General features: G+C 37.4%; 1 protein-coding gene across 2 annotated transcripts in view; it reads right to left on the bottom strand.

Moving 5' to 3' along the window:
• The window catches only part of TRAPPC9 (trafficking protein particle complex 9), a 469,795-nt gene that overhangs the window by 294,752 nt on the left and 158,063 nt on the right, over positions 1–16,980 (bottom strand). For both annotated transcript variants that reach the window (XM_008643073.2, XM_017746660.1), the window contains 2 exons: positions 13,864–14,006; positions 3,049–3,159 (listed from right to left, as the gene is read on the bottom strand). In XM_008643073.2, coding sequence (XP_008641295.1) covers positions 3,049–3,159; positions 13,864–14,006 — 254 coding nt within the window. The remainder of the gene's footprint in view (positions 1–3,048; positions 3,160–13,863; positions 14,007–16,980) is intronic.

Raw genomic sequence — 16,980 nt, 5'->3', positions numbered from 1 at the left:
GAGTGTCACTCCTCAGAAACATTGCTTATATACATCTCCAAGAACAGTTACAATGCGCACAGTAAATAATCTCAATTATTGGCTTAAAAAGTACAGCAAATTGTAAGTTTAAGCTTTTCTGAAAGCTAAAACGATAATTTTCACTAGTCAGCAGAATAATCTCACTGTAGAACAAGGCATCTATTTTCCAGATAGTCTTTTAATGGCCTAAAGGATGACACTTTTCCTAAGTAGTATAATACCGGTTTTCCTACCATATGCAGTGTTATTGTAGCAGCTATTATTGCCCTATCTCTAAGTTAATTGAAGCAAACTGCCTTTCAGACCTTAAAACAAAAATATTGTGTAGTACTCTACATATTTGATCCATTTTACATGAATACAAATAAGCCAGAGAAGGCGACACGGTTGGAATGCACCAAATAATTACAAAATGGATCCCAGGGTTTTCCCTGCACGGACTCTGAAAGATTTGGCAGTGCCAGCACTGATCTGCTGACAATCCCAGACTTTTTTTGGCATTTCTGCTTCCATGTCTTCCACCCTTCCCATTGCCAGCACCATGGTCGATTTTATACCTTCATTATAAATCAAGCATATTACAGAGAGTGTTCTAATAAGTGCAGCACCCAGGAACTTCCATCACCATTCCTCATTTTCCATGGGAGCAGTGCAAGAATCCCCTGAAAATTCCCTCTCAGGCACAGGAGGGAAAAACTTACATTCTACAGCAACCCCTCTGTAATATAGAAAAGATAAGCAACACATCAGTTATTTTACTTTCTAAACATCCAAAGTGGGAAGCAAAGAGGCCAGAGTAAGCAGAATGCAGCATTATCCTTCTTTGTAGGTCTGGAGGCAGAGAATATGAAAACACTTACAGTCCCCAGAAATAACAATAGAAACCAAGAAAACAATTTCCTGCTGCCTCCACTCTGTCAGGATGGGAGATTTCAAAGTGATGGTGATGAATGGAGAAAGACCAAATTACAAAAGGAAGAGAAAGTGACCAAAGTTGGCAAAAAGTCATAATTTAAATAAAGGCAGAATCAGGCAAACATTAAGAATGAGGGCAGCATCAAAAACGTGCAGGGAAGGGGAAAGAAATCCTGAACTTGCTTGAAAAGCCTCTCTTTAAATATTAATCAGATTTTAATAACAATCAATGTCCAAAGAAAAAAATATCATAAAAGGAGAAATCTAAAAGAGGGATGTGTTGAAAAGCTTTGTATGTTTGGGTTGAAAACCTTGGCTCAAAAGTAGAATCCTGAGCATACTGCCCTGTGTTAAAAAGCAAAGATCTGGAACCACTGCTTAAAAAGGGAAAAGATTTCTCCTTCTTTTTTTTTTCTTCCCCCCCGCCCCCCGCCCGAGAGCAACAAAAGCCCTTTTCTAGGAGCAGGAAGGTGATTTTAAAGCCCAGTTTATGTTTCACCTGCTTTTCTGTAGCAGATCCATCAGAATAAAAATTAAAACTCAGAGCAACGTAGGAGCCATATACACAGTTTTACAACTAAAAGCACTTCATTCAAGAAATAAGATAATAAATGAGTTTAGAACTGATAGAAAACTCAGTGCAATTTCTAACCACCAGGAAAAAGACATTTTGCAATAAATATAAAAATCACTATTCTTAAAAAGTTTCAATACCTCCAACACATATACAATCTCCCTTGAAAAATAACTGTTTCAAAAGACTGATTGAAAGGGTTTATATCCATTACAATGTAATGATTTAAGAATATTTAAATTTAAAATATTAAATCCATAGAAAAATAAAATTCAATCAAAGGGATGCAAAGAAATTTTATAACCTTATTTGTAGCTTAATTTTTATCTGTTATATATTGTCCCAAAAACTGGGAATGAAAACTTTCAAGAGATTTGAAAAGTACAAAACAATTCAAAAAAACAAGAGGCGTAAAAGTAAAATTATAAAACAATATGAATAAGAGAAAAAGAACATTTTGGTGACTATTTAGACTGCTTTTTAAAAAAAGAGAAAAAGCCATTTTTTTCCAAAAAAAAGGAACAAGCACTGTATGTTACTGATGGTTTTGTCCATTGCTTGGTAAAGTAATATTCAACCTGAGTTTGAGTCAACGTATTTCCACTTGGTTGTGCTTTGGGAGTCACCAAGGCAAAAAGCATTCCAAATTTACTGCTGTTTTACCTATTCTGTAATTCTTTTTGACAGCTGCATTCCTTGCAATTAACGTGGTTTGACTTTGAACTTAATATTCATCCAGGGGTTTGCAGACATGAAAACATCTCTCTTTAAGCAAGTTTCTCACTTGCAGGACTTAAAGAGAGCAGCACAACTCTCCCAAAGAAGAGAGGGGTGCAGGGAGCCCCTGACTCAAAAGCAAGATTCCCTTTTTCACATTATCACCTTTTCTAGGATGAAATTGGAGTCCAGATGCAATGATCATCTGAAGAAGATAAACCAAGCAACCCCAGGCTACAGCCAGCAGCAGGAACCCGAGGCAGGTATGTAACGGCAAATAATGGTTAATAATGAGCTGTACATCACTCCAGTAGGGTTGTAAGAATCAATACTCCCAACAGCCTACTTGATCTGAAATATATTTTCCCACAGAGATTGGAATTGCTTCTTCTTCAGTTCTATTTTTCTTGCCTGTAGTTTTCTTTGTAGGAAAAGTGAGGAAATGGCTGAGGAACCATGTAAAGAAAATTTAGAACTGGGAAAGGATAACAAACTACTGAGATCAGATTTTAACACCAGGATTGCATTCAGAGCACATGGAAATTACATTCAAACACTGTACAAAAGTTAAATGAGCTGTACACCTCAGTACCAACTGCTTTGTATTTCATTATTTTCAGGACTACTACATGCAGAGCCAAAATAAATTTACTTGAGATATTGCTAAAACTTAGTGATGCATCTTAAAGAAAGCAAAACTTTTATATTCTTTGATATGTGTACAATGTTTAAAAAGAACACCAGGCCCCCAAATGTCACCAGTTGTCTATATACAAATAACAGGGTTAAATCCAGGCCCTTTTAACAGTGACAGCACTCACCGCTGACACTCCCCAGCATGCAGAATTAAATCTTCATTGTTCCTGGCACTGATGGTCAACTCATGCTCTGTGGAATTGAAGACATCAAGAAGGAGGTGACACTGCCGGGTGCTGTTTAGATAGAAGGAAAAAAGCACAATTTCAATGATGATATTATTGTATGTCTATCAAAATTAATATTTATACATGGATATAAATATATATGCAAAAAATACACACATTCACATACAGGTTTTATTTCCTACTCCAATTGTAAGAATATCCTTATCCGTTACTAAAACCACCTTTTTTAATAGCTGGTTGTTTTTGGCTTTTTTTAACTAAAACTAAGCAGAAGGGTACATCTTAAGGAGAAGTTCCATGACAATTCTGACCTGCACAATATCAAGATCCACAACATTTGATCACCTATCTATATTCTCACTTCACAGCTTTCACATCCACTTCTGTGGAAAAAGCCACAGAATTTTTCAGTTCTTTGAGCCTTTACATAAAAAAAAGAGTTGTATTATTTAAAATTACCTTGACATTACCCCTTTAAGAAACAAATTCACAAGCAAAAATTTTAATTGGTTTGGATTTATTGTCAAGGAGCAATTCCTTTTCCATGGCTTGTCTACAGACCAAAACAAGCTGTGAATTAGAGCACTTAACCTTGAGAAGAACTTCTCTGGGAGGGAGAACTCTCTCCCCTCTGTAAGACAGGCAAACACAGGCGCTTCTCACAAAAAAACTTAGTATTTCTCAGCTACTATCCTTCAAATACAAATTTTCCCAGAGGCATTTGATAGAAATACACCAACTACATTACTGGTAACCCCAAAAAATAATGCAGACAAAGCTACAGAATAGAACTTACTGCAAAAGTTCATTCTAATAAACTTTTTAAGTAAAAATAATATTATTTTATAATGTTCACCAGTCTTATTAAGTTAATATTATTAAAATTAACAATTTACTAATTTAGTTACTATTTAATACAATTACATGTTAATTTTTTCAATTAATGTTTTATTCAAATTAATATTTTGGAACATTTTATTCTAATTTACAACCTTTTCTTCCTTGTGAGACTAAGCAGAAATAGCAGCATTGGTGATAAAAATATAATACACATGAAAATTTATTGGAACCAGGTACCAAAATACCAAATACAATCAGACAGTTGCAAAAACACTTTACCAATCTATCTGAAATTCAAAACTTCCCAAGAAGCTACTGAACAACCCAGAAATATTCCAAAAAGGGAAGAAAGAAGAATATTGGTGAGGTGAGAGTTGTCAGAGCCATCCTTCAATGTACAAGTTCAAGCTACAGTTGAGTGTCTTGGGCAACCAAGAATACTTATTTAAATATTTCCATTTATTGCACAATAATTTACAATTGAACTGAAACACCATTCCAAAATTCATTAAACTCAGAGGTGCAGGAGTTTAAGAACTGTTCCGCTTTGGGAATAGATTCTCTGGTCCATAATACAACTCTCTTCTGAAAATCAGAGATGTCCCTTCCAGAGCACACACAAGAGGAAATGTTTTGCCAACCCCTGATTTGGGAACACTCCCAGGACAAGCCCAGGAGGTCAAGGTTTAGGTCACAAAGTGACAATAATGTCACCTGCAGCCAGGCACTGCAAGACAAGAAAGCACTGCTGGGGTCAGCACCATGTCTCTTAGAAAGAATAAAAAGCAAAAGTGGGGATGGAGGCTTTTATATATATATTTTAAGAGATTTCTCTCTCTGTGTAAAACCCCAATGACTACTGAATATAGAGGGGGATGCAGGAAGGCAGCTGAGTGCCTGAAGCAAACATGTCAAAGCTCAAAAATTTAGAACAAATAAGGAGCCATGGCTCTTGTTAGAAACTTCCTTCCTTAGAACTCACAAGAAAGAAATAACTGGAAGGGCAGGACTTGAGTCAGTTACCAGAAAGGAATGGAAAAGAAAAGGGGGTAAAGCTTTTATCAGCTTCTCTCTCTTCACCGGGAGAGTGGGAGAGACCTGTGAAGTCTCAGACAACCTCTGCATCTCCAGTAGATACAACGTGATGATCTGGAAGAGAAACTTCCAGTGTAAATGAAGTTTAAAAAACTTAGTATGGAAGGAATTTTTTATTTCTGCCACAGTAAACCCAGACAAAAAACATGCAAGCCTCCTGCAATATCTTCTGGCAGCAGAGCCAAAGTTTTGCAAATAAAACAATTCCTGCCACAAAGGAGCTACACAAGCAGCTGCCCTTCAGGACTAAACAAGATCACTAATATTAAAAATTCCCAAATATGAATTCTTGAAAATTATTTATCATCATGACATTTATTTCCTTCTCTTCTAACAGTACAAAAAATAGACATGTAGGAGAAATCATTCTTTCCCTGTCAATTTTAAGTTAATTCTCCAGGGAAATCTTTAAGTTAAAAAAAATATAAAACTCGAAGTTCCAGAATTATTACAGTACCTTGAAAACTTAGAAGAATCAGATATTAGTGTGAAAAAAATGGAAGTAACATTAAGACTGTAGAAGAAGATAGCACTAGATCTTCAGAGTAAATACAGGACAGTTTCAAAGAGACTATTACAGCAACAAAAACCAAACACAAATAAAGGTTACAAAAAATTTTTAATTTAAACAGCAAGCTTCAAACAGAAGCTGCATCTAAGTAAGGCAACCAAGAAAGCAAAAGCTCTGGAAAATCACACATATTGTCAAAATAAAGTTTAAAAAAAGAAAAAGAAACACACAAATTGTTAAAGAAGAATTTGCTGAAAACCTGAGAACTAGCAGGATTTTTTTTAACATGCTGCAATCAGTAGGACTGTGTAGAACTCATGATGCTGAGTTATGAAGGTTCCAGGAAAACAAAGAATTAATAAGAAAACCAAATAATTGATATCAATTTTCTCTCCAGAAGAACATACATAAGGCCATCCTTTGCAAGACAGAAATTAAAGAACCTATTTCCGTGTCTGTAAAGGAGATTTGAGAGGCAAATCATGTTCATGTAAGTGTGATAAAGGAACTCCAGTGAGATTTTGCTGAACCCCTATTTTAAGTGCAGTCAGAAATGTGTTGCTTAAACCAAGCTCTTTACCAGAAAATTTGAAACATCAAATTGTTTTAAGGATTTTAAGGCAATTCACCAAATCTTAGGCTACTAGTGGTGACCTCAGCACTATGTAAATCACTTTTTTTAAAGTCTGACAGCTTAAAAAAAAAAAAATTAAACCACTCAAAATAATAAATGGATCTGAAGTTGATTAAATTATATACCATAATGGCCTATACATGTTTGAGAGAGAAACACCAGTCATAAGCCAGAGATTTATCGAACTGGGAAAGACTTGCCCACATGTACACAATTTCTTCTCCCTTTCCCAAACTATCCACCACCATGCCACAGTTTACACTAAATATTTATTTGAGGAGGGTAGATTTTGACTCCTCTAAGTTTAGTCAAGTAGGTGTTAGTTACCATTCATCCCAGGGAAGGCAGAGAACACCATCTCCCACATTTCGCACATTGTGAAGGGTCACCAGTGGCTCCCCAGTCTTTTCTTAGGGGTTATTTCACTGTTACCAGCTCCTTTTGAGGGTTTGGATTGAACACATCCAGAAAAGTCAGTTTGTGTTTGGGTGGGGTGGGTTTGTGGTTTAGTATCAAACACACAATGTGAAACCATCATCAGCTGTGCTGGACCATGTACAGACACCAGGATGCAGAACAAATGCTCTTGAAAGGGTTTGACTCTTCTTCCCATCTAATGGAAAGGAAGTAAGTCTGGGTCCAATAAATTAAGCCTACTGAAAATCACAGCACCCAAACATTTTTCCATTTTGATAATCTTCCTTATATGGTCATGATGTTTGCTTTTGAAAAATCTTCCATAAATGTCATGTTCAAGATTTTCTTTTACAAGTGAGACAAAACTGCAGAAGGTAGTACAGGTGAAAACCAGAATTACAAGGTAATATTTTCAGCAGATTGATTTATCATCTGAACGTCTCAGAAAAACAAGCAAATTTAAGTCAATACTGATACTAAAAAAAATTAAGGAACTTTTTTTTTAATTGAAAATTGAGTTAATTCAACAGTGTCTTAAAGATTTAGTATAGAAATGAATTTCTCTTATCATCTACTGCAGAACTGAGAATATAGAACAAGCAAAAGTCAGCAGCAAAATGAATCATGCTGTATTTTTAAAATCTTACAATGCCAGTTATGGTTCCAAAAACAGGCACAAAACTGGGGCCATGGGAACTTCAGGCAAATGACAATGACACTGTGATCTAGAAATCTCTTTCAGGAGGATTGTGATTACTTGAAATGACAGCAGAGGATATTCTTCAGTAACACTGAACGCAGAATTAAACCCCAAATGCAGCTGCAATGATGGCTCACTTCAGTGAAAAATCTCTCTGCAGTTCAGTCTCTAGCTTAGTTTTAAAGTCACTTTAAACAAGAAACTCTCAGGGGGGTTGGTAAGTTTTCTGCATCCTGACTCATCTCACTTTCCCATCAACTGAAATCATGGAGTATTTTCATATCCACGGGGGTTTTTGGTGGTTTTGGGGTTGTTTTTGCTTCTCATCTGTTTTCTTTGAACAGCCATCATTACTCAGAATTGGACACAGACAGGGAAGAGAAGCTTTGGCTCTGATGACAGTGGTGTGACATATGACAACCCTGTCCTCCAAAATCCACTGACCAACACAAAGAGCAACACAGCAGAACAACAACCTACAGTACCTCTGTTGGTGCTGTTGTGTCTTCAATAGGGTCTTCTTTAATGTAATTTTTAATAAATGATCTAAAAATGAAGTTCTCAAGATTAACTTCAGATGATTAAGTCAGTTTATCCACCTTACTGGCAAAAGGTCTTTTCACATATTCCAAGAAGCGTCCTCATCTGACTTCTCCCAGTTGTAAACCTTTTCACTTATGCTAAATATTCCCAGCACATCTATAAATATTTGCAGATTTATGTTCTCACATCTTCATATGACAAACCATACATATTTAACATTTTGATCTCAAAAATCAATTCTCTCAATCTGCAAGCTACTTTTTGCTGCTCTTTCATGAACTCGCTGCAGTGTTACACCATTAGCAGAAGTTAAATACCTCTGATTACCAAGATAATTTAACTATTGGGTGTAACCTCCCACGCGTCATGAGTTACCACTCAGTAAAATCTATATTGAGCTCAATAATGTATAAATAAGGAATATATTTTAGAATGACATCCAGTCCTGAGAACATTGATATAAATCCATTGCTTGACAGATTTTCCTAATGATTTGTCAGTTTAATTGCACCAAATGAGAGCTCTATTTGCTTTATTTAGTTGAATTTGCCTGGTTCCCATTTTGACTGACTTTTAGTATTAATATTTTTCATTAACAAAACAGTGAATTTAATACTAATTATTTTCTCCATGTAGAAACAGCAGATCACTTCAAACAGGTCATATCTTAAGTCTTCCTCCAAACTAAACATCTTGCTCTTCAAGCACCCAAACAAAAGAGGTTTTTCTCCACCCTTCAAAGCTCTATGACATTTTGAACACCAAAATACTGAGAAAGAGAAGACTATAAACTGCTGCCTATCAGTAGGTGGCTGATTGTCATTCTGAATGTAGCAAATGTGAACACTTAATTTAAAAATCTGGCTATATAAAACCAAGAAGGGTTTCAGAAAGTGCTACATAACTTCTTATCATGTAACAAACAGGTCTGTTAGAGCACAACTGAAGAAACAATTCTGTTTACTCTTTCCTTTTTTTTCTTTCCCTTGTATAATTTGTAAATATACAATAATCAGGATTACTGATCCAAACCTGATGTGTTGCGATTTACTGTAGCAAAAACAGGGGCAACCTTGGGAACTGGAATGGAAATTCTAAAAATTGTATCTGATTTCATTAAACCTCAAAGTTCTACCCACCCAGCTGAGGACCTCCTGAGAACCCTCAGCACAACCAAGATTGCTCTGTCTTCAAACACTCAGCGAAATCAAGTCGGAAAAAAATGCATCTTAACTTTATATACAAAACAGTGAGAAATCTCAAACTAGGGAACACACTGCAGGCTCTGCTTTGAATTGATGCCTTCTTGACAAAACCAAATAATTTCATTTAATGATCTACATTAATGACACAAAGGAAAATTACCTTGAACCTATGGCTAGATGAATTGGCACTTTGAATTAACAGTGTTAACCTGCTACAATTCCTTTTTTTTTCCCTCTGACTCAAATACAAGAACAGAGTCTAAGGCTCAGCACTTGCCAGAAGAGATCTGCAGCTGATGTCTCAGCAGCTATATGGTGGTTTCAAGACAGAAAGTATTCCGCCCCACAAAAAAACTTAAAGATTAAAAAATTACCTTATCATCTTGAATTTGTAGAATTTACAGGTAAGAATATTATTACTTAACTGGATTCCCAACTTGGCTTAAAAGTGAAGGCACCATCCCTGAGGATTGACTTCATCTACAAATTCAGACTGTCTCACCACATTTGCAATAAACAAAATCAACATTTTCTGGCTTAGGCTCTCACTTAAGACACTTTTGTACTGATGGCACAGTGGCAAGGGACACAAGGCGACCAGCAGGCCCCTCACAACATGCAGAGCACACCTTACTTGAATTCTTGTCAGACGTGCAGTATTTTTTCTGGCATTTTTTCATGCTCTTTTATAAAGGCAATAAGGAAGGACATTCAGTGCCCATGAAAACTGGCAGATAACACCTCTGAGAGAAACAACAGGTATAAAGAAGATTGTTCAACACAACCTAGGTAAGTTTCAACAGCAGACTTGCTTAGAGCTAACAGGATATCAAAATGAGGAGGAGAATCACACAAAACCATCAACAGAATGTATCCTTACACTGAACATTTGCATCCCATCTCCACTGGCACTCTAGGATCAGATCATGGGATCCCCACCATCAGTCTGGAACCTGCTGGTAACTGCGCTGCTTGGAGGCCTGGAAGCACAGCAGTGTTTTGGGGCTAAGCCCTGGTAAGGAATCAATTGCCATGGTACGGCCAATTACAGAAGACAATTAGTACAATTTTAATATACAGATGTATCTGCATTTTTGATAAATAAGTGGTTAAACAAGTAGATTCCTGAAGCCCTTCAAGACTTCATTGAGCTGCAGGACAGAGTGGGAGAACTCGCAACATTAACTCTTTATCTCTCACACCCCATTCCAGGGCTGCTTCCAACTCCTGTGTTTTTGGTGATGCCTCCTGGGACAATCCCCTCCCTGCACACATGAACAAGCAGAGCCAAGGATCACGGGTAACATGATCAGAGGGAATATTTCCCAGCACAAGGCTGCTCTGCCAGCTCCTCTGGATGTAGGCAGCAGACGGAGCACAGTGAAGGACCTTGGAGCAGATGAGGCCCTTCACTGACAGAACATCATGTGCCCCAACAGCAGGGCTGAGATCTGAACCAGAATTAGGTGTGGGGAGAGCTGAGATCTGAACCAGAATCAGGCCACAGATCAGGCACTGCAGCTGCATCCAATCCATCTCAACACCCCCACAGACCAGCACAAAGGTTAAAAGGCTCTGTTGTCATGATATAAACTTAACTGAAGATCTGCTGGAGATGTGGTTAATGAAACTTCTCCCCATGAGGCAGGAGCTTGTGCATGAGTCAAAGATATAATTTTGCTTAGATATTTAAAAAACCAGAACACAAGCCCAAATCCCCAGTTGTTTCATTGATATTTCCCATGCATTTCTGCTCAAGCAGCTAAATAGAAGAAAATACCAATTAAGTTTGGAAGACTTTTACATAAACCACAATCTTAATGTTACAATGGGGGGTGAAGTGTTTTCATTAACGTTTTTCCTGAGGTTTTTTTCACTAAAGGCCTAAGGGAAGAATCAATGCTCTAAGTTATTTTAGTTTGCTTTGACTTTTTAAGCCCAGGAGTTAGTAACCTAATGTTTCTTACTTTTGTGGGGGAAAAAATGTAAAATAAAAAAATAAAATGAAAAAGAAAAGGAAAAAATTTAAGCCAGATAATGAAAGCAATGACAACTTCCATTCTGAAATGACAGCTAAGGAGGTAAATGATAAAATACAATTTCTTGTAATGACTAAACAAAAACAGCCCAGCACCTAAGACAGTATTTAAGAAATGAAGTCTCAGTTGTAAATCAAAAGGAAACCAGATCTGAGTTTTTACAAGAGAAAGCAAAAGTTAAAAAAAAAAAAAAAAAAACACAAACAAACAACTTATCATTTGCTGTCACTGTGTATCAGATAGTGGCAGAGATGATCAACAGTAAAAAATTAAACTTTTTTTCCTCTAATGATGAACAGTTACCCTTTGCAGATTGGGAGACACATTTCTGGCATTTTTTCACTAAATGATAATATCAAATGCCATGACTTCCCCTTCCAATGGAGAATCTGCACAGGGATGCACAAGAGCAAAGGAACAGTGTTACAGATCACTAAAGCCAATGGCATGGAACAAGCAGGAAGAGATAAGAACACCAAAATGCACTCATGACTTAGCAAACAATATAGACCTGAAGTAACAACAACAACAAAAACAAAAAAAGCCTTTTGACAGGTCTAGCAAGAAAACATTTCTGAGAGAAATGTAAATATTACAGTCTTTTTCTCCAGCTCAGTAAAGCTTTTAGGCACCCTTAAAAGCAGCCACATCTTTAACTACATCTCCAGTCGGCAAACTACTGAAAGTTTCCACTGACTTAACTGCTGATCAGAGTGATGAACAGGCAAAGGATGAAGCAAACACACACAGTGTGAGCTGAAGCACTTGGCTGAATTGGAGCCACTAAATATAGCTCCAGCTGCCGCTAGCACCTCCATCTATTTTTAAAGATTTCAGGATTAAATACTTGCTCCACATCATGAACTCCTGAGAGCGGACTGACAAGGCAGGGGTAGGATAACCTTGTCCTACACAAAACATAGCTGGGGAAGCCAAGCACAAAAGGCCAACATCCCAACAAGGGGGAGTCAAAAAAAACCCATCAGGTTGCATTTGAAGCTTTTATGGAAGGTTTGCAGCTTCACACCCAATCCACCCTGTAACTATAAGGAATTGCAGTGAACCATAGAGCAGTCTATTAAATTAAACCATTAAAAACACACATTTTGAGAGTATGGAGAGCTTTTTTGACACTGAATGGAGGGGACTATGCATTCAAATAATAAATGAAACCCAGTTATTTTAACCTGTATGATGATTCTTCTTGAAAACTATTTCAAGTTGATGCTGTGGTGCTTCCAGGTTGTTCAAGAGAGATCACTTATTCAATCTCGAAAACCTTACAAATGCTGAAGAATGTGCCATTGCAGGGATGAGACTCTGGACATCATTAAAAAGGGGCCCAGGATTTTGCAAACAGTTGTTCTGGATACCATGTTCTGACTTTGCCAAGCAGCATTAAATTTGCTTTACTTGACCAGTTCCTAAAATAATAAAACCATGCCTATTATGTTACACTTTCAAGCAGCAAAATGCTCAAGAAACTTGCTTACTAATAGAGCCATATGGTTTTACAAGAGCAGGACACAAATGCCTCACTAAAAATAATCCTCTTTGTCTCATTTTTTAACATTTTCTTAAAGAACTGTTGCAGCGTTTCACAATCTTTGCCTAACCTAAAATTCCCTTGCTATTTGCAAAGGTCATTATTTGCTGTATCACCTGTGGTGAAAAACAGAATCCCATTCTTCTTGGCAGTGCCATGATTACAAACTCCACTCCCTTGTCAGTCATCTTTCCTTCAGCAAGACCAGCAGTTTCTTTAAATGTATGTTTTAACATAAGTCCCATCTTATCACTCTTCCTGTTCCTGACTCTCCAACTTCTCTTCATGTTGAAGCCTAAAAACTTTCCTTGAGGCTTTAATTCTTCTGCTCACAGCCCTGTTTTTCAGGCTATGTTGCTGCCACAGGCTGTCCATCCATCCCTGGACATTTTTGCCATGGTATGATACTGGTGACTGAATTCTTTCCCTTGAAAATTAAATATTCACCCAGTATCTCCTAGACTGGCATTTCCTTCTTGCCCATCTTCAGATTTCTGAAGTCTGTCATGAAACGGTCCCAGCCCAGTAGGAATCTCTTGAATAACTAAGTTCCCTCTCAACTATTATTATTATTATTAGTGTTGCAATACATAACTGCATTGAAATAATCTCAGAATTTAAATCAAACCAAATTCTTGCTCCCATTGTACACAGAGGGGTTTTTTTACAATAATCCTACTAATTATTAAAATTGATTGCACTCAGTGGCTGACGAATTTTATTCAAATTTTGTCATCACGTTTGACCACCATCAAGTGTTGCCTTGTTTTTTAACCTTCACTATGATATGTGAAATTGCTCTGTGGTTTACAAGAGAAAACAAGCACCAAAGCAGAGTCTGGTCACAATTTATTCATCACACCATTCACACCTGAATTTTGGGTAAGATTCTGTTATACAAACACCAAACTCTGTAATGCACAACACACCACAACTGCTAAGAGATACAGAAAAAATGTAATCAAACTGTACCATAAACATGAGATATCCTGTCCCTGCTAAAATAAATCATCAGGAGAAAATGTTTGAAGCTCAGAAACTGTTGAATGAACATGAATTGCTCCAATAAACTCCTCAATGAGAAATTTTGAAAATTTCTTCATGTAATCCTTTACCTACATGTTGCTGATGATACTGAAAATGTTTCCAATATGGTCTTTCCAATATGGTTCAATAGAACAGAGACAATGAGTGAGATTTCAAGAGTCAAGGCAAGGCTCACCTTGTTGCTGGCAGGGTACTGATGCGAGTGAAGAAAACAGAGGGCTCCACCTCTACATGGAGGCCCAGGGCAAGGTTCCTGTAATATCCTTCAGCATGTCCTGGTCCACCAGAGTACTTGAAATTCAAAATGGCTTCCAGTGTCTAGAGAAATAAAAGTCAATACCTTGTTAGCTGTTTTTCACTACTGTGCATTTCACAAGTTCAATTAAATTTGGCCACAGAAGTGATTTGCAAATTTGCTTTCCTAACCCATCCGTTCTGTTATCTCAGGAAAAAAGGCAATCTAACAAATAACTGCAGCTTAGGCAAAGAGTTGCCTAATCCTTTTAAAAACTAGAGTGCAGCACAAAGTCAGCTGGACTTCCCTTTACATAATTCCTCCCCATACCACATTCAACACTGAAAAAAATCAAGATCTTATAATTGCTTAGAAGACTTTAGTGTTTATGAAATGCTGCACTCTTTCATACTGTTGAAAAATATTCACCACTTCATGATCTGTAAAATCAAATGAAAAAGCTTCAAAGTTTGGGGGCAGATAAAGATCACATAAAACTAAAAGAATGGTCTCTCAACAAGTCACTGCAAACTTACTTCATCTCCATGAACTAACAGATTAAAACAACACCTAACTGCATGCACCTTGTCTTTCTTTGTGTTTGTTTTATAGGAAATGACTGGTTAGTAAATACTAAAAATGAGGGTGATTCTCTAGCATGACTCTTATGCACTTGTTGCTCTCAGCAGCCCTGAGTCTTTACTTCTCTGAGGAAATTTGGGCTTTGTGTCTTTCCCCTCAATGAACAGCATGGGAGAAGCTTTCCAGCACGGTTCCCATGTCATCATCAGTGTTCAAGCTCAGAACAACCCTTTGACTGATCCAAACAGATTATTCATGACCTCGTCTTTCATTATGTTCCTGAAATACAATTTGCTGGAAGCAAGGTGAGAACTTGTGAAGTGTCACTGGATTTTTTTTTGCTCAGTTTTTATTCTAGTCCTTGGGCAGCTGCTATGGCCACATCTCAGAGCCAGGCAGAGGTAGAGCCAGCCCTGCACCCAAACATGGACATAACATACTATGCTGAAGCCTAGATCTGGAAGCACAGACACTTCCTAAAAGGGTTCAGAAACAACACCAATTTCATCTTTGTTTGGCTTTTAGCTCATTCTTCATAAAAAAAGGCAAAAAAATGCCAACCCTCAAATCAACAACTTATCCAGGAAACCAAATCTATTTAACAGACACCATCAACCCTCAGATAGGTAAAAGCACTCTGCCTCTCAAGAAGATTTACAAAAAATTTATGAGACCTGTTAGTTTTTTTTCATAAGCTTTAAGGAACAAGCTAAGGATTTTACAAAAAAAAGCCATTTCTGTTTGATACCATCCTAAGTCTGGCCGAAGGAAAAGAAACAGAGACAGAACCACTTTCTTCAAATAACCACAATCCAGTGATTTAAAGAATACCAAAATCAAGAGTTTAATGTTTTGTTGCATGTGTGCACTTATCTGTTCTGCCTATTTCCAACTCGCCTTTAAGTGGGCTAATTTTAATTCTTAATTTAGTTTCATTAAAATTCATGAGAGTCATATTACAATACAAATAAAACCCTTCACTGGGCACTCTGGACATACCCATCTACTCTGTTTATGTCAATTCCTAATTTGTAGTTAATGAACTCAAGTTTATGTTATGTCAGGAGAGCTAATCAATATTAAAGACAAAAATAAAAAAGCACAAATCCATTCAAAACATACTTCATCCTAATTAACCAGCTGGACCATTTCATAAAAATCAGAGACAGGCTCTGTAAGTGCAGGGATCTGACACTACTTACATTGCAATGTGAGAATGGACTTCAATTTCAATTAGGACATTGTGAAAACTCTATGCATGTTCTGTATCATTGCTGTAATGTTCACAGTGTCCTGCTGGGAAAAGCTCCGTGGTTCACTCTATACGGGACCGTGGCACAAAGCTGCTCTATCAGGCCCAGCCCCATGTCATTACAGGTAAACACATAACACATTTGAGCTTGAAATGTCACAGAGCATCACTGTTTCAGATTCAAAACCACCTTCCATCCTATACCAAGTGAAAAACCTCCAGAAAAAAGGCTAAAAATACAACCATTATGTGCCACTGATGAGCAGGAGAGTTTAACTGCACCTTCATAATCTTGGTCCCTGTTGCAGTGGGGAATTTGCAAGAGAAACCCTGCTGATGATGCTGTGTCTCCCCAAACCCCAGAGGAGAGAACAGGGAAGAGGAAACCCAACCATATTCCATTAATCCAGACAGCAGCAGGACATCCCTTCCCACCCAAAATGTCAGATCTAACTAGGCACATTTAACACTGAGGAGACAAGAGATTCTGAGAACTGCAGCACACCCAAACCTCTGTTCTTTCTATGGCCATCATGATTTGCTGGAGTCTATGAATGTGCACATGCACACAAAGAAAAAACATCAGGCAGACTTTACATCAGGACTGTAGATAGATGTGTAGGGGTGGAGCATGACTGAACAAAATGATTTTTCTTCAGGAGCCTTCAGGTGACTAGAGAAAGTTTTATTGCTTAGGATTTATGTAATATGAACAGAAAAAAAATTTTTTAAAAACCCATAACAACAACAAATTCAATCTCCTTTAAAACCTCAAAAACTACTTCACCTGTAACATGAAAGATTGATTTTCTATCTCTATGATAGAAAAAACGAAATCCTACACCTTTCATAAGCTTACAAATTTAAAATAATTTACCACTCTCTCCCACAGCACCTGCAGAGAACGGCCCAAATGCTACTTAAATAACGTTGTATCCTCACTCCCTGTCAAACCTACACAAATCACAGCCTGAGCTGCAGATTCTCTTCATCCTCACAAATCCCAATAGCATCTCTTAGATTGCTCCAAATTGCATCACTGCAGCCTGAGAATGAGATGGCAGGATGTCCCTGTGAACATCGTTGTGCCTGCAGATGATCCATGAAAAAGAAAAGGAAGGAAGGATGGAGTACACCGGAGTCTCAGGGCAGGCAGGAAAAGAAGCCTGTTGGTAACTATTGAACACATCTGAAATTCAGAAACCTGTTGACTTGGGGGCATT

The sequence above is a fragment of the Corvus brachyrhynchos genome, unplaced genomic scaffold (genome assembly GCF_000691975.1).
Source record: "Corvus brachyrhynchos isolate BGI_N302 unplaced genomic scaffold, ASM69197v1 scaffold89, whole genome shotgun sequence".
In the NCBI taxonomy this organism is placed as follows: Eukaryota; Metazoa; Chordata; class Aves; order Passeriformes; family Corvidae; genus Corvus; species Corvus brachyrhynchos.
Note: the sequence above shows the minus strand (reverse complement) of the source record. Positions and strands in the feature narration are given on the sequence as shown.